Raw genomic sequence first — 18,663 nt, 5'->3', positions numbered from 1 at the left:
CTGGGTCTGGGGGAGGGGAGTAGAAGGGAGGTGGGGAGGGAGTCAAGGTAGTGACAGGGGAACTGCCATCCATTTCCTATCTCATGGTGAGGAGACAGTATGTCAGTCAAGTCTTCCTGTTGAACAGGCAGGGAAAAGTGTGCATGGGTGTGCATATAAAGGATGACTTTTTAACCTGAAATTCTGTTCTCTCTTGAAAAAGCCCATATGGAAGTAACTAAGAAAAATCATGGGTGGATACTCACTAGTGCAGAAGATAAGTTTCCATCGTAAAGCTCCTAGATTGATAGGTACATTTATCAGGACCTTGGCCTCTGATTCTTCCAAAGTTCAGAATGGAAGGGAAAACGGAGAAGGAACTATCAGTTTCTCCCCTATGGAGAAGAGAAGATATATGACTACTTCCATAAGGGAAAACAAGGGCTACATGAATTTGGAACTTAGTCCCCCTCACCCCCACAAAAAAAGAAACCCCTCTATGCTTCAAAAGAATCCCAGAACAACTATTTCCAGGACCTCCTTGTTTAAGGCAAAATTTCCTTCAGGCATGGAGGAAACAGAAAAAAGTGTTTCCACACTATCTTCTGGTTCTTGCAGGCAGTCATGAAGGTTTGTTGGTGTCATGTGAGATAATATGGCATGGATCCCAATGACAGCTCTCTGGAGGGGCTGTTTCTTCATCTTTTTCAGCTCAGTCATGAATGTTTTGTTCTATAGAATCTGTAGGTCAAAGGGAACATTCGTTCTGAGGGCAAGGTTTCTCTTTTTCCTTTGATTCGTGAAGAGGATGGGGATGAGCAATTCTCCTTTACCATTCTCTGCCACTTTTGGTCAAGCAAGACTCCAGCAAGATGTCCATCTTGAAAGGTGGGACAGATGCTATAAGCTTTTTTCCTGTTAGCTTTCCAAAAACAGACTTAAATCCTTTCTCACCATAATGGTGGCTACAGAACAAGAAGAGGATTGGTGGTTCCTCCAGTAAAGTCAGAGGTAAGTGATGAAGCTGCAAAAGTTTTGTTCTAATGGGCTGGTGCATATGGTCTTTTAGGTTGGGCTTTTAAGCTTCATGCTTAAAGAAGGGACATCCTAGCAAAGCAGGTGACTGAAGTGAAGGCCTCCAGGATGCCAGCATTGCTTTGTTGCTTCTACAGAGAGAGACATTGGCCTCTATTTTAATCAATTTGATCCATTATAATTTTTCAGTAGGCGTGACTGTTTTGACCTTGCAATCCCATTCGGACACTGATTTTTGTCCCTGCACCAGGGTTTGGTCTTTTGATAAAAATATATATAATTAATAATAATAAATAATAATAATATAGTTGAGCAAATATCACTGGGGTGACAGCAGGGCAGGGAAATAAAACCAGGTCCTGAGTGAAGGTCACAGTAGCTGGGGTGATATATTGCCCCTCTTCCTGCAGCCCTAAGCATCCCATGCTTGACTTCTGTAAGCACATCCAGGACAGTGATAAGTCAGGTGGAAAGTGGCCATGGAATGACCTGTAATGGACATAGAACAGTGGAAGAGACCCTGTGTTGCTAGAGGAAATAGGCCTGCTTGCTTTCCTGAAGTCATAACCATTCAGTACATCAGCTCTGTGAGCACAGCCATTGGGAAGGGAAGGGAAGGGAAGGACAATGGTGCTTGCTGTCAAAGTTGATGAATGATTTGACAAAAGTTGATTGAGTGCATATTTTTAATCCCTTGCCCCACTACTGAGAAATTAGCCTTATCTCTTGTTGCTAGATTTTTTGGGGGGGGAGGGTGTGTACAAAGTACCTCATCCTCACTTTAGTCTCTAAAGTAGTGCTGCCACACATGCAGCTGGTTCTTTTAATGCTTTTTTGGCTCTGAGCTAAGCATTCTGTGCTGCCATGTTCTATGTGGGACCCCCAACCCATCCCATAGCTTCTGTATTCTCCAGCTCAGGAAGAAGCCTGTGAGCAAAAAGGCATTTAGTAGGTTTCTTTAGAGGAGGGAATTGACTCCTGGCTTAGACATGGCATAAATCATTTCACTGATTGTTGCTACAGGCTCTTCAGATGAATGTAAAAACTCTGTTTGCAAACTGGGAAAAAGAAAATAGACAGGAACAGGAAAAAATTAATCAGGAAAAGAGGTCCACGCAAGACTTCCTCAGAGGCTTTCAACAGAAAATGGTGAAAGGAATGGGGATCTCTTGGGCTGTCCATGTGGAGGAAAGTAGAAGGACAGGTCTCTCCAGGGGCCAGGCTAATCCAACAAAACTTTAGTTACATCAGTCCAAACAGCAGGGGGGCTCCAATATACAAGAGGATCAGCAGGCATGCACTCAAACCAAGAGTTTGAGTTTCTGCGTCCGAAGAAGTATTACTGAATTTAAGATGGACATTTTACTCTGTTTAATTCCATGCAAAATTCAATGTGAATCTGATCACCCCAGCAGTTTGCCAGTGGCTCCAATTTCTGCCGAATTTAAGACTTTTTTTTTTTTTTTAAGTCTTATCAGGCCTTTAGGACAACTTCCAAATATGAGCCTATGAAGTGTCTTCCGGAGTCTGCAGCAAGCCTCAAACAATAGCCTGAAGAGGTGGTAACATCTGCAATTCATCAGTAGGTTATCAACTCTAAAACCTATTCATTTTAAAGTCAGAGTTCAGTTTCTCTGAATCATTTAATCACAAAGCTACCTGTAATATTCTTAACCAGTGTAGTTGATTTGAAGAAGTAGGAATGACACTGGTTCATATCTAGTCCTTGCTTAAGTACTTTTGTACCCTACCATATACTTAGCATTGCTTTGGGGTGACTAGAATCATCTGTTTCCATTACCTCTCTTGGAAGACTATTCCACAATTTAGATCTTATCAGGGAGGAAGACAGACAGTAAAGTGGATACAGAAATAAAGAGGTTCCATGTGTAGCAAATATTACTACTTTTTGCCCAATTTAAGACACTTAATTTCAGTTTGAACAAGACTTGCGGCCTTTATGTAAGTTATTCTTTGCATCCCATTATTCATCCTATTTACAATGACTGATATTTGATATAATGAACCACTATTTTGTAAACAAGATTTATATTAAACCATTCTTCTTGCTAAAATGCTAATTCAGTACAAATAGAAAAAGTCAATGTTGCATGATCATAGTACAGTACACATTTTACAGCATGTAACAAACTCAGTGCTGAGATAAGTTGTAACATTTCAGGAGCAAAGTGATTACAGTAGTAGCATTAACTATCCATTTCCAAAATCTTAAACTGTACTGCATTACATTCAAATCAGTCCCCAATCAGACTGGAGATGAACAGCACATTTATTTATTTGTGTTACAATGAGCAAGACAAGTAAACCTTACAACCAGAAAGGTAATAAAGGGCTCAGCAGCTAAAAGTGATAATTATTTTTATAAGCTTAACAACATGATGTCATGGTTTGTTGAGATCACAACAAGAAAGAAAGCATTTCCCTTTTTAAACAAGTATTCCAAATTTCCGGTTTCACTTACACTTGCTATGAGGCAAAGTCAATGTACTGCATGTCAACATGGTCAGAGGAAGCATTTGTGCACAAAGCCTACACATTTTTATGTTTCCCCCAACTGCTTAAGTGTATGATTCTGTTTTTTTAAAAGTATAATGGAATAATGACTACCGTTAGGGCGGGAGGGAGGAGTTTTAATTTTAAATTAAGGTAAAAATTAGCATGCAATTTCAATTGCACCAGGCAGGGTCATTTTAAGAAAGACTCAAACAGCTTCCTCCCATTTTAAAGCTATCATTTATTGAGGAAGTTAGGTAGGGAGAATGTCTGAGCCTACTTGAAGTCAGAACTTACATTTTTTTTCCAGTTCCATCTAGTATTCTAAGCAGCTCTAGGAGAAGTTGCCATATAAAAGTGTTAAGTACAAATATCCCGTGCCTAGAAAGAAAGCCGCCTTCTTTCCAAGTCTGTGGGCATAACGGGGTGGGGTGGGGAATCTCTGAAGGCTTAAAGAGTGGTTGACAGTGGGATACCGTGCTTGAAACCCCAAGAATGATTGCCTCCACTAAATTTATCAGTCTTAATATTTTCATTGTTTTCTAAGAACTCCAGAGAGTTTATATAGATCACACCCATAAAAGAGAACAGTCTTCGCACTCTAAGTTTAATGCCTTTTAACCCAATTTCTTCTGCATCCTGAGTTTTTTTTAGATTGTTTTTTCTCTTTCCTGTCATTACTAGCCAGATTCCTTCAAGTGGTTTATGCACTCCTCTACCATGTGGGCAATTGGTGTCTACCTTCAGGGTTCAGACATACACCAGGATCCCTTGTGTGGCTAGTGCAGCTCCTACGAAAATCTACAGCAGCTCACAAAACTGATTTAATAGTTTGAGGCCTGATGGTACCTGCTGCCATAGCTCAGAAAGGAAAACACTACCTTAGGGATGTAGGCAGTTTCCCCCAGTCAACCATGTATATATCTGGACTACTTATCTGAGCTAGTGAATATCAGGACTCTCACCCTGAATTAGTTCCACTAGCTAAAAACAAAACTAGGAGACAAAGGTGAAAAAGTTACATGCAGAAGAGGAAAGCTATGGAAGAATGGGATTCTGGGGTGAGGGAATGTTTGGTAGAACAATAATCCAATTGGTGGAGACAATGTGACTCTTATTCACCCAATTGCTAGCAGGTCATTTTTTGGTGCCAAAAACTATTGCTGAACTAAGAACATGCAAACAACTTGTGAGCTGATCCCATGTGAGCTAACCTGATTTTATTTGGATTTTGAAGGGTTTAATACAGTAAGTTATATAAATGAAAAACAAGACATTATTTACTATTCACATTACGTCTTTTCACCCTGAGATAATTTTTCAGTCACAATCAGTCACCAGAAGTATCCATTTGACTCAATGAAGATTTTTTTGGGGGTGCCTTAACTTACATCCATTCTATAGGGCAGTCATCAACATCTGATTTATAAAAGTGTCTTTTAAATGGGGCTGTTACCATCTTGAAATTTTAGTTTAATTTTACTAGTAATATAAAGCAGTCTACCTTTTCAATGTTTCCAATGAAGCTGAGAAAAATCTGTAAAAAACCATCGCTGCATATTTATTTTAATAAAAGGGCAGATTTATTCATGTTTACAAACAAATTCCAAAAACGAAAAAGGAAAACAGGTATGCTACCTACTAACAACCTTTCAAAATGCCAACAGCCCTCATGCTGTATGAAGGATTCTATATATTAGAAAAATCACAGTTCCACTCACAATTCACCAAGACAGCACTAAGCTAACATGTTTAGACAAAAACAAAAAGGACTAAGGTTCTGATGTATTTTGATTTAATCCATTTTGCCTGAGATAACAAAAGTATTTCAAGCAAGTTCCATCACATATTGATGTCCCGCATTAAACAATCCTCTACTAAATTCTGAACAAAAAAGTTATTCAGTAAGTTTCTCAAAATTTTTAAAAATTAAACAGTTGTTTCAAAACCATTAAGTAGTAAATGTATTTAAGAAACTAATTAGGACAGAGGCCATAACTTCATTAGAACACCACTGCTCATGTTTTTACAAAGCATTAGTGTTATCTATTTGGCTATTAGTATTAGCAATTTATCTACAATATTTAACAAAGTAAATTGCAGGCAAAATTTAGTACAGTTTCAATAGAAACACCCTTTTCCTGAAAATACAGCAGTATTTGAAGGACTAATTTTTTTCTCTGCATCATTTATAAGGAAGCTTCCCATCTATGAACAGGAACAAAAAAGTATCTACAAACCTTGTAAACAGATCTGTATCATTTATAAACATAAATAATCCAAATTATTAACAGCCAACAGCAGAAATTTAAGTATCAATTCAATGATCCAAGGCTTCTTTGCCCTTCCCAGCCCTCCCCTCAAAAGGATCAAGATAAACTAAAGTTCTAAACACACTGTTCAGGACCATTAAGTACAACTGATGATCCGCAGGTCACTTATGCTGAGTTACTGTTTATCTGTCAGAGTTCATTATTATCCCCGCCCCCCAACAGCACCCTCAAGTCTGGCAGAAAGCTTTTTTAAAAAAATAAATCTACATTCGTACAAGTGTGTCTTCTGTTGAAGTCCAGGACAAGACTATTATCTTGTCCATCACAATGTGTGAAAAGACCCAGTTTCAATTTGTTTCTTTACAATGCAGCTAGTGTGTTAACATTCAGCTTACAATCAGAGTGATGTTTCCAAACTATGTAGTGGGCTCCCTGGGGATGAAGAGGTAGCAGTCTTGTTCATGTCTGTTGTAAGGTGAATTCCACTGTCAACCGCATTGTTATTTTTGTTGGGAGAAGGGGGAGGAGTGGAGTTGCGTTTTGTTGGAGCATCATCTTCAGCGTCAGTATCATCAATAAGGGGAATATGAGGCTCAGAATCTTCTATTCTAAACTCAGGATGTGTCATAAAATTGTGAATTGAACTTCGTGTCTCAGGTTTTTCTAATCCTTCATATAAGGAACTACGAAATGCATTCACCACTCGGATCTGTAAACATGAAAGAAATACAAAAACCTGTTAATATGCTGCAGATTTACTAGTAGTGAATATGGTTCTTATGAGTTTGAATCCACAAACAGCTAGACATGAGTGAATCGAATTTGTATGTAATGTAGTGGAACTTGCAATAAACTGTAAAAAATGAGGAGCATTTCAGTAGAGCACTGCCAATCTACAGTTGGAATAAAAATTGTAGAAGTGTACTGTAAAAAACTGAAATGTCTAAAAATTCAAAGTAGTGCGAGAATGATTTCATTGCTTGACATGGGCTAAATGTTTTCAAAAAAATGAAGTCAACGTGAAAATTTTATCCAGCGTACTTATTCACAAATTCAACAAGTTTTACTAAGGAATGTTTTATTCAACACCAAAGGGAAAAGGCTAAAAAAGTTGGGGCACGCAGGGTTACTATTTTTCATGCTGGGAATTAGGACGTCACTGACTATGAAAAAGCCAAGCAAGTGTTCACCGAATGTCACAATGATTGGACATTTACCAGCAGGACTCATGCAAAAGATACCTCTACAACAGCTGTAAATATTCGAGTATATACCTATTTTTGCCACAACAAAATACATTTTCCCGATGTGTTCCATGCCCCAATTTGTTAAAAATGGTAATAAACAACAAGTTTACATTTTGCAATTGTTTTCCATTATGTACAAAATTAAGTTTTTCCTGATGCCTTTCAAAAGGTGAAAAAGTTAAGCATTTTAAATGCCTCCACACAAGCTAAGTGGGAGATACAAGAACCTCTTTTTGAGAATGGTGTATGTCTTGGGAATTGTCACACAAGTATTGGAATTGCTGCACATTTCAGTATGAAGGCCACCACTGTAAGATTTAAGTAATCACCTTTATACACAAGCGTGCATCTCAGATGACGAAAACATACAAGACAACCAACCAATGTGTAAGCGGTCACTGGCTAATTATAACAAATTTTCAATACACACACGGCCATGTCTGTCTCCTCTTAAGAGGTCAGTTCTTCTCTGCTTTTGGTGCAGAGATGCACAGAAGGAGAGAGTGTAAAAAGCTTCTTGGATACTGCTGATGTTGTATGGCTTATGTACCATTTACAACTATTAAGCTCATGACATTAGATGTCTGTTAATTTGCATTTTAGAGCCAACAAATGATTTTCTACCAACCTAGTAGAATTTGTTACTTAATGAGAAGCTGATAGAATGTACACTCCATAAAAGTTAACAGGCTACAGAACTCTCTTAGATAATGTGTCAAGATGCAAAAATTAACCTTTGCATTTAGCATCTTTAAGAATTTACTTTAGCATTGCCATATAATCCTCAGAGTAAAGTATTAGTTTTGCTAACTGTTCAGTCTGAAACCAAAACCCTTAACTATTAACTTGTAATTAAAATGAGTACCTATAAAATCAACACGAATATCAAATACATTTTTCCAGGCAAAACTTACACTGACAAAAGGAAATAGGAATTCGTCACTTCTGTAGCTCCTTTCACTGAGGATCTCTCAGCAATGTAATAGAAGTTGGGTATTATTCCCATTTTAGAGATGGAAAATGGATGTACAGAGAGTAAGTTACTTGACCAAGATCACTGAGTAAATCAGTGTAGAACTCTGGAATAATACGCAGGTCTGACTCAGAGTCCTCTGCCTTCATCAGCAGATTCCCATGATCTACTACGAAGTAGCTGGTTCAGTACTATTCAGTTAGGCCCTGATTCAGTAAAGAATTTAGCATGTGTTTAACTTTAGATAAATAGTCCCATTAAAATAAAAACTCAGGTTCTTTGCTGCTATTAATTCAGCACGAAGGCCCTGATTCAGCAATGACTTCCCTTTGATTTATTTTATATAAAAACAGACAAGTTCTCACACCCATCATCACAGCACTGAGCAATAAAAGAATGTACACTGACAGAACCCAAGACATGAGGCACTGAGGAAATGCATGCATGAACCAATTAACATAGTGAAAAGAAAACAATCTACATAATGACAGGTTTCAGAGTAACAGCAGTGTTAGTCTGTATCCGCAAAAAGAAAAGGAGTACTTGTGGCACCGTAGAGACTAACCAATTTATTTGAGCGTAAGCTTTCGTGAGCTACAGCTCACTTCATCGGATGCATACTGTGGAAAGTGTAGAAGATCTTTTTATACATACAAAGCATGAAAAAATACCTCCCCCCACCCCACTCTCCTGCTGGTAATAGCTTATCTAAAGTGACCACTCTCCTTACAATGTGTATGATAATCAAGTTGATCACTTTAGATAAGCTATTACCAGCAGGAGAGTGGGGTGGGGGGAGGTATTTTTTCATGCTTTGTGTGTATAAAAAGATCTTCTACACTTTCCACAGTATGCATCCGATGAAGTGAGCTGTAGCTCACGAAAGCTTACGCTCAAATAAATTGGTTAGTCTCTAAGGTGCCACAAGTACTCCTTTTCCTTTTACAATCTACATACAAGACTGGCACCATTCTGTCAAGGACTGTGCTCCATCTAGTCAAAGAGAGTGCATTCTGGCACCACCTCGTGCAAAGAATTCTAGAGAGCCTAGCTTCAAATGTCTCAATCAGTAAAGCTGTGTACGTACCTCCTTACAATCAGGAAGGTCTTATTGTTACCGAGTTAAAGGATTTAGGTCCTTACACTAGTTTCAACAGGGGAAGACCTTGTTAAGATAGTTGATTTAAAGGTATTTAGCACATCCAGGACTTGCATCTCTGCATTATTAATGGACTTACAGCTTTAAATATCAGGGAAAGCATGTCTGACTCTGGTACACTTTCACTAGACTTCCTAGACATGTTTGACCATGAAGAATCAAAATTAATTCCTTTTCTTTGACTGGGATCCCAGTATATCAGAAGCATCAACAAAATCTGGTGTGTTGAGCAAAACGAGGTCTTTGGGGGTCTACAAGGGCACCTCAAATGAAGGCATGCTATGGTTGTATTTTTATACAAAAAAGAGTCACCACAGAATCTATTAACCAACATTAGTTTTAAAACTGGTGTGGTTACAGTTAGAACTGTGTTCTCTTTTCCACCCTAAGGGAGAAGTCGAGTCAGTTACTTCTCTGCTGAAGAAATTATTCAAACAGGTTGAGTTTTGCTCCAAAGATTACATGAGTTCATCCTAATCTCTTATGGCAGAGATCCACAGCCAGGTACCCTTCAAGAATGGAAGTATTTAAAATAGAGGCCATCATGGCAGTCCCCATAAAGTGAGTGATGCATGCCGATTCATTTCCTTTGCTCCTTTCTTGAATGCAATATATTAAGGGAAGAATTTGCTGCAGTTGGCAAGAGCTTTGTTAACAGCACTGAATTTAAAAATAATCCATAAAGGGGGAAAAAATCCACAAATTACATCAGCATAAACCAATCCACAGCATGTTGCATAAATAACCTCTGCCCTCACTCAGCAGAAAACTTTTAACAATTAGACCTAATGCATATGAGTTAAGCTCCAGTAAGTCATCTTCATTTTTGCTATGACCATCTTAATTACAACATAAACATTTGAGCCACATTAAGAATGTGTCAAATTAAAAAGAAAGAAAATTCAAAATTAAGGGTCCTCTGGTACCAGTTGATCAGGCACAAGGGTTATTTTTTGCAAACATGTTAATGCATCAATAAATACATTAAATTAGACTGATGATCTCCATCGTCCGAGCTGAGTGAAGAATACTAAATTTTTAGTTTTAAGTAATTGAAGGGTTAAGAGTAATACCATTAAGGACATCTGAAAATATAACCAGTTCTCTGTAACGGTGCCCCTTTTACTTCAACTGTTAGTCTAGATCAGAAGTTCTCCAGTTGTGGTGCACAACTCACCAACAGTTCAAGGAGCACTTGCTGGCCACACAGTGCCAGCTTGTCCTTATCTCCAGTTGGTAAATCACATTAAAAATGAAGAATATTACTTTTCAAGGTAAGTAATGCCATAGCTGCCACAGGGAGGTTAAGGTATCTCAAGGGGAGGAGAGGTAGTTCTCAAACCACCATTATGATGTGGTCCATAATATGAAAAAGTGAGATCCTCTGCTCTAGATATCGATGCGTGGTACATAATTTCACATAATTACATTGTACATAATTAATTGTACATAATTGCTACAAGATCCTGCAAAAATCTAGGGATGATTGTACAGTTTTGCCATTTAAGAGTAACTAAGGTGCTGATACAGTTTATTGATAGAAATGAATTCCTCAGTTTACGTATACAAAGCCTTGTCTTAACCAAAAGATATTGCATAAATCTATATTTGGGAGCATTTTAGAAGACACTTTGGTACGTATTATAAGCATATAAAACAGATATAATTCTGCTGATGTTATCAGGACCCCTACCAGGCTAATTTGTAGCTTGCCCTTACATGCCCACACAGTGACCTAGGGATGACAGTGGACGAGAAGCTGGATATGAGTCAGCAGTGTGCCCTTGTTCCCAAGAAGGCCAATGGCATTTTGGGATGTATAAGTAGGGGCATAGCGAGCAGATCGAGGGACGTGATCGTCCCCCTCTATTCGACATTGGTGAGGCCTCATCTGGAGTACTGTGTCCAGTTTTGGGCCCCACACTACAAGAAGGATGTGAATAAATTGGAGAGAGTCCAGCGAAGGGCAACAAAAATGATTAGGGGTCTGGAACACATGAGTTATGAGGAGAGGCTGAGGGAACTGGGATTGTTTAGTTTGCAGAAGAGAAGAATGAGGGGGGATTTGATAGCTGCTTTCAACTACCTGAGAGGTAGTTCCAGAGAGGATGGTTCTAGACTATTCTCAGTGGTGGAAGAGGACAGGACAAGGAGTAATGGTCTCAAGTTGCAGTGGGGGAGGTTTAGGTTGGATATTAGGAAAAACGTTTTCACTAGGAGGGTGGTGAAACACTGGAATGCGTTGCCTAGGGAGGTGGTGGAATCTCCTTCCTTAGAAGTTTTTAAGGTCAGGCTTGACAAAGCCCTGGCTGGGATGATTTAATTGGGTATGGGTCCTGCTTTTGAGCAGGGGGTTGGACTAGATGACCTCCTGAGGTCCCTTCCAACCCTGATATTCTATGATTCTATGTAGTGTTAAAGCACTCCAGGCAGATTTCCCTACCTACGAGGCTTGCATAAGAGCTTATCAGAGTTGCAGCCTCAGAGCTCAGGAGAAACACAGGGTGAAATTAGTCCCTAATGATAGCTTTTTAAAAACCATAAGAATGGCCATACTGGGTCAGACCAATGGTCCATCTAGCCAAGTATCCTGTCTTCTGAATGTGATTGGTGGCAGATGCTTCAGAGGGAATTAACAGAACAGTGATCCACCCTGTCGTCCAGTCCCAGCTTCTAGCAATCAGAGGTTTAGGGTTGTGTCCCTGAACATCTTGGCTAATAGTCATTGATAGACCTGTCCTCCACAAACTTCTTATTTTCTTCTGAACCCAGTTTTATTTTTGGCCTTCACAACATCCCCTGGCACGGATTTCCACACAGACAGTGCATTGTGTGAAGTAGTACTTCCTTATGTTTCTTTTCAATCTGCTATTAATTCTGTTGACCCCTGGTTCTTGTATTGTGAATTGGTAAATAACTCTTCCTTATTCACTTTCTCCACACCAGTCAGGAATTTATAGACCCAGGAATTTAACTGGGAATTGGTCCTGCTTCGAGCAGGGGGTTGGACTAGATGACCTTCAGGGGTCCCTTCCAACCCTGATATTCTATGATTCTATGACCTTTACCATATCTCCTCTCAGTTGTCTCTTGTCCAAGCCGAGAAAATCTTTTTAATCTCTCCCCATGGAAGCTTTTCCATACCCCTAATCATTTTTGTTGCCATTCTCTGTATTTTTTCCAAATCTAATATATCCTTTTTGAGATGGGGCAACCAGAACTGCATCTAATATTCAAGATGCGGGAGTACAATGGATTTATATAGTGGCATTTGATATTTACAGTCTTGTTATCTATCCCGTTCCTAACGTTAGCTTTGACTGTTACTGCATATTGAGCAGATGTTTTCAGAAAACTATACACAATGAGTGCAAGATCTCTTTCTTGAATGTAACAACTAGTTTAGACCCCAACATTTTGTATGTATAGTTGGGATGATGTTTTCCCATGTGCATTACTTGGCATTTATCAATGATGAATTTCATCTGCCATTTTGTTGCCCAGTCACCCAGTTTTGTGAGATCCGTTTGTAACTCTTCACAGTCTGCTTTGGACCAATCTTGAGTAATTCAGTATCATCTGCAAACTATGCCTCCTCACTATTTACCCCCTTTTTCAGATCATTCATGAGTATGTTGAACAGTACAGATCTTTTGCAGACCCCTCTATTTAGCTTTCTCCAAGGTGAAAACTGACCATTATTCCTACCTTTGTTTCCTATCTTTTTAACCAGTTACTGATCTATGAGAGGGCCTTTCCTCTTATCCCATGCTTGCTTACTTTGCTTAAGAGCCTTTGGTGTTCCTAGCCTCTGTTTGCCAGAAGCTGGAAATGGGCAACAGGGGATGGATCAGGATGGCAACAGGATGATTACCTGTTCTGTTCATTCCCTCTGGGGCACCTGGCATTGGCCACTCTCGGAAAACAGGATCCTGGGCTAGATGGACCTCTGGTCTGACCCAGCCAGCTGTTCTTATGTCTTTCTGAAAGTTCAAATAAAACTATATCCACTGGATCACCTGTGTCCACATGCTTATTGACAACCTCAAAGATTTCAAATAGATTGGTGAGGCATGATTTCTCCTTATAAAAAGCCATGTTGACTCTTTCCCAACGTATTTTGTTCATCTGTGTGTCTGAATTCCGTTCTTTACTATAATTTCGACCAATTTGCCTGATACTGAAGCTGGGCTTACAGACCCTGTAATTGCCAGGGAGGATGCCTGGCTCCTTCTCTACCTTGAGAGACAGGCTATCAGAGCTGGGTGCCAGGACAGGAGGAAGTATGCTGTGCTCCTTAAAGCAGTGTTGCAAATTAATCCCCTCTCCCACCAAGACAGCAAAATGCTTCCTGGCTGCTCACCCGAGGGTCCCGTGGTTCTGTGTTACCACTTACAACAGGCTCTGCTTAACAGTCAGAATGTAACCCAAAGTTACTTCCCATATATGGTAAGAAACCAATCAACATTACCGTAGACATCAGATTTTAAAATACAGTGCTGTACTGCACATTCCTATTCCCACAAATAACAGAACATACTTTGTATTTATTTGGCACTTTTCATTTAAAGATTCTACGTGCTTTACCAACATCAAATGAATTAAGCCTCACAACATCCCTGTGAGGTAGGGAAGGATCCTCATTTTACAGAATGGAAAAACAGGCAGAGACACAAGTGACTTGCTCAAGCGCATACAGGAAATCTGAATCAGAAAACAGAGAGCAGAGGACCATACTTTCTTTTTAAGAAGAAAACTCCTGAAAGCTTAAAAAAAAAAAAAAGTCCCTGCTAGCACTTAGGCCAGCACTGTGAAAGTTCTTAAGTTAGCTAACTACTTTTCAGGCTAGTTAACTAAGTTTGTCAGTTAGCCAACCCATAAGAATGTTTGCAAATGAAATCTTGCTTAAAATGTTAAAAGGTTAATTATTAAAACAGAATGGAAACATCTAGCCAAAAAAGTTTAATCTTTTAACACATTTGTTTAAATAAGACACTTGTTTAAATAAAATCAATAAGTGTGCTGAAAATACTTACATGAAACAAATGCATTATATCCTCAATCTCAATGATATCTAAGTATCCATTTTAGAATGAACTATTATACTTAACAGAAGGCGGCTTAAAAACCCAGATGCCACTTCGTTTAGAGAGCATAATGTAAAGCAGGGGCGGGCAAACTTTTCAGCCTGAGGGCCACATCGGGTTTGCAAAATTGTATGGAGGGCCAGTTAAGGGAGACTGCATCTGCCCAAACAGCCAGGCGTGGCTCGGTCCCCGCCTCCTATCCTCTCCCCAGTTTCTCGCCCCCGACGGGACTCCTGCCCCATCCAATCTCCCTGTCTCCTGACAGCCCCTCCAGGACTCCTGCCCCATTCACCACCCCCTGCTCCCTGACCCCCCACCCCGACTGCCCCCTGACACCCCATCCAACCCTTCCCCCGCCAATTCCTGACTGCCCCCCCCCGGACCCCTGCCCCATCCAACCCCCTTGTTCCCCACCCTCTGACTGCCCCGACTCCTATCCACACCCCTGACCTGACCACACCCCCAAACCCCCCCTGCCCCCTTACTGTGCCGCCCAGAGCACCGGGTAAGGCCGCGGCTCTGCAACTGTGCTGCTCGGCCACCCAGGGCATTGCGCCAGCAGCGTGGCGCACTGAGGCTGCAGGGGAGGGGGAACAGCAGGGAGGGGCCGGGGACTAGCCTCCCGGGCCAGGAGCTCAGGGGTCAGGCAGGAGGGTCCTGCGGGCTGGATGCGGCCCACGGGCCGTAACTTGCCCACCTCTGATGTAAAGAGAACAGAGTTAAGTAATTGACAAAACATCACTTGCACTGGAAGTTTATGTACTGCTGCCAAATGAACCTAGAGAGAAAATTATCCAGTTTGAATGAAATAAAGTGTTTTACAATTCAAATATCTTAACATTCTTACCAATGCCCCTAGTTGAATAGCTGAATGCTTCTGCCACTTTTTGTATAGTTAAATTTACCACTACTGTAACTATTTGGAACAAGCATATTTTATTAACCTGTACCCTGAAGTTGGGAAAAAAAAAATATATTGCCCTCTGGTTAAGTACAAGTCCAACAGAAAGTAAGATTCAGTATATAAAGCATTCCTATCAGGAGCAAACTTTTAGAGCTCTTTCCTATTCATGTAATTTGTCTATATTTTAAACTTTGTAAACTTTAATTTAAATAATTTAAATCATAGCTTATTTTGCCAGATAAAGTGTTAAAAATGTAAAATATGTAACTTTTAAATTTGTGTTATTTTAGATTATGATTTATTTTCAAATTATTACCTACTTTTGTTGGACCAGTTTAACATTATATGCTGCATTGAGTAAATTATGAATATTTTCATAAAATGAATCGGAGGCATATACTCGAAAATTTACAACAGTTTTCCTGTTTCAGTTTTTAAGAAGTCCCTCTGAACATGAATGAATGAAGGCACAGTACATACAGGCTCACAGCTTTCATGTTTAAGTCTTTTGTTCCAACTGTTCCATCTGTTCTCTAGCCCTCTAAGAAAAAAGTCTTGAGGACTCCACTTTGTGAAAAGAAAGCTTTATGAAAAGTCTGAACGATGAATTTAAATACTAAGGAGAAAATGAGAAACGTTAGGTGTGTGAATTAGGAAATGTTAATTTCATGCACTTAGGAACACACACTCACACCCCACAGTAGTAGAAGCAGTAGTAGAGGAAAACACTACATGTGTAGGGGTAGAAATATTTGTTACATCATGATGCTGGCTGGCGATGGAAGGTTGCCGCCTTAGAGCCCCCTGAATGGTACTTCCACTCTGGAAAGCATTCACTACATCCATCTGCAAGGAATCAGAGATTGTGACAGCTTGCTCAGCAAGAGAGAGAGAGAACAAGAGAAAGGACCATCCCATCTATAACACATAAGAAGTAAAGAAAAAAGGCACTTTTTATAGAGCGATACACAGGCAAGAGTTGCATTTAGAGCTGAAGAAAGTAAAGAAGGAGCTTGATAGATTACAGAGCCATCCATACCCCCACCTTGAGAAAATCTCAATCACACAGTTTAAAATTGTCACCTTATTGGGGTAAAGGGGAAGATTTAATTAAAAACCTCAACTACCATTGTCTCCTCCTACCTTTTCCAAGACCATACCTGAGTTTGTATCCTGTTCAGGCCCCTAAACCACAAGATCTGACCACGACGCAATTCTCTTTCAGCATGATCAATCTCTTCTACATCTTCTGAGAACTCTTCTTCAGGAATCTCCTCCTTCTGTGTTCCATGCCCAGCTTCTTTAAGGAATTTCAAACGGCTGGTTGGAATTGTTGAGATCAGCTAAAGATGAAGGAATAGATGGATAAGAACTAACAGAAAGAAGCATGGTAGTACAAATTATATTTTTTAAAATGTAGTTTAAGTCACTGAACATATAATGTTGAAGTCTTTGCCATTTTTCTTTAACCTATAATATTCTGCAAAAACTGTTTTTAAAATGAAACATATCTTTCTACTTCAGAGATTCAACTTTCAGTGTCAAACAACTGTCCTGATATCCTGCTATTCATTCAGTATTGCTGGACACTCTCCAGCTAAGTTACAGAGGCAAAAAATGTGAACTCATCCCCCTACAACTTCATTTCAAAGGTGTGCAGCTGAACTCAGGCTATTAAGTGCACGCTCTTCACTAACTAAAGAAAATTTAAATTAAAAGCATAAAACTACTTTAATGTAATGTTACAGTTGTCTTTTTTTAAACGATAAGAATCCGGTAATGCAAAAGTTAGAAAAACTGCCAAATTACATGTCTGCTATTTATTCAAGTAGTTTAATAAAAAATGGAGAGTGGTGGGGGGGAGGACTTGCAATTTCCACAGGATTTTAGTTTTCATTTAAAGTACTGGGAACTAACTATTTCAGGCTGACTGCCAAAAACATTTCAGAAGTCAAGGGCTTTCAATCACTACTTTGAGAGATTCTCTGCTCCTTTTTACTCCCTCTGCACTGTCCAGGTGGTGCAACAGGTGCAAACTAGGAGCAGCTTTAAGATTTTAAATTTTAAATACATTTCTGAACTGCAGCCCCTTGCTCAGGAATGTAACTTCCACTAATATACTGCCTTCAAATAGAAGGCCTGAGTAAAGAATCAAGATGAAAAAAATACCCCACTATCAATTTTTATTTTCATTAAAAAAGTCTCATTTGTGAAAAAAAAAAAAAAATCAGGTATCTGCTAAGCCCACGCACAGCAAGCCCCACTTAAAATTTTGAAACATGCTTAAAGTTTTTTGGATGCCAATACAATTCTCATATGTACCCAAAAGGAAAAACCCAAATATATCAGCAAAGCAAAACATGAATTCATCTCAGGAGGTCTTAGCTTGTACACAAAAAAAGTTGATTTACCTGGCCCCAGAGTAGTGTTCCCATTCCCAGGAAAATGGACCAAAGCCATTGTTCCGCTGTAAGTTCTGAACAACTGAAAGGTTTCCCACCAAATTGTACAATAATTATCTATGGAAAAAGTAAAAAAAAAAAAAAAAAAAAGCCAGAAAAAGCAATACTTATTGAAGGTTATGAATCAGCAAATGTCGGTTGTAGGTATTGTGAATTTTAGCTACTTGGCACTCCAAATGTAACACCAGTCATAGAAGCTGTTTACATAATATATTAACTTTAGTTTGTCGTTTTAGTATTTTGATCCCCTTAACTTCCCCCAGCACTATCTTCAAACTACCTTTATTCTGAATCTTAGTTTAGATACAGAAGAGTTCTTCCCCATGCTTACCTTGTACTTCAAAAGTAAAATCTGATTGTAGTAATAATTTAATCTGGTTCAATTTAACAGTTAGATAAAATTAATAGAATATTAATATTTTTCTTTATGCCTACATTTAGAAAAACAGCCAACTGGGCAGCAGATTTTACAGACCAAGATTTATGTTTACAATTTACTTTTTTTTTTCCTGTTAGACAAAATACAGATGTGTAGTACCCAACCTAGAGTTACAACTCTGCTTTGTATAAAAGCAAGTACTGTATCAAGTGAAGTGGCCTCCCCTCCCAGAACTAGACATAGTAGTAGTATTTTCCTATTTTAAATATTGTCCAAAAAAATAGCAATCAACACAGCACTCCTTAAACAGCATTTCTGCACATCCATTTCAAGCTTAGTAGCAAGTATAAAAACCAAAGAAGAGTTGATTAGGAACTATAATATGAGCAAAAGTGAAAATCTGAAATCATAAACCAGAAATTAAGGTTAAATGTAAATTGTAGTAAATTATCCCATGCTTTGTTTAGTGAGGGCAGCCAAACGTATGCTATCAGAAGCACACGCACATTTGTATGCTTTAACTATCAAAATTTAGAGAGACTTTCAGAAAACCAAACCAGCATTAAAAATTAGTATTTGTAGTGTATACACATTACAGCATGGTAACACTCAATTTGTGTATCATCATTTTAAGTTAGTTACCCAAATGCT

At 39.1% G+C, this 18,663-nt stretch overlaps 1 protein-coding gene across 6 annotated transcripts in view; it reads right to left on the bottom strand.

The window, feature by feature from the left end:
* Positions 1 to 2,945: 2,945 nt before the first annotated feature.
* ATP2B1 (ATPase plasma membrane Ca2+ transporting 1) overlaps positions 2,946 to 18,663 on the bottom strand; it is a 134,307-nt gene continuing 118,589 nt past the window's right edge. For all 6 annotated transcript variants that reach the window (XM_077832465.1, XM_077832451.1, XM_077832443.1 and 3 more), the window contains 3 exons: positions 17,583 to 17,690; positions 16,332 to 16,514; positions 2,946 to 6,510 (listed from right to left, as the gene is read on the bottom strand). In XM_077832465.1, coding sequence (XP_077688591.1) covers positions 6,199 to 6,510; positions 16,332 to 16,514; positions 17,583 to 17,690 — 603 coding nt within the window. In that variant the 3' untranslated portion in view covers positions 2,946 to 6,198. The remainder of the gene's footprint in view (positions 6,511 to 16,331; positions 16,515 to 17,582; positions 17,691 to 18,663) is intronic.

The sequence above is a fragment of the Eretmochelys imbricata genome, chromosome 1, assembly GCF_965152235.1.
Source record: "Eretmochelys imbricata isolate rEreImb1 chromosome 1, rEreImb1.hap1, whole genome shotgun sequence".
Lineage (NCBI taxonomy): Eukaryota > Metazoa > Chordata > Testudines > Cheloniidae > Eretmochelys > Eretmochelys imbricata.
Note: the sequence above shows the minus strand (reverse complement) of the source record. Positions and strands in the feature narration are given on the sequence as shown.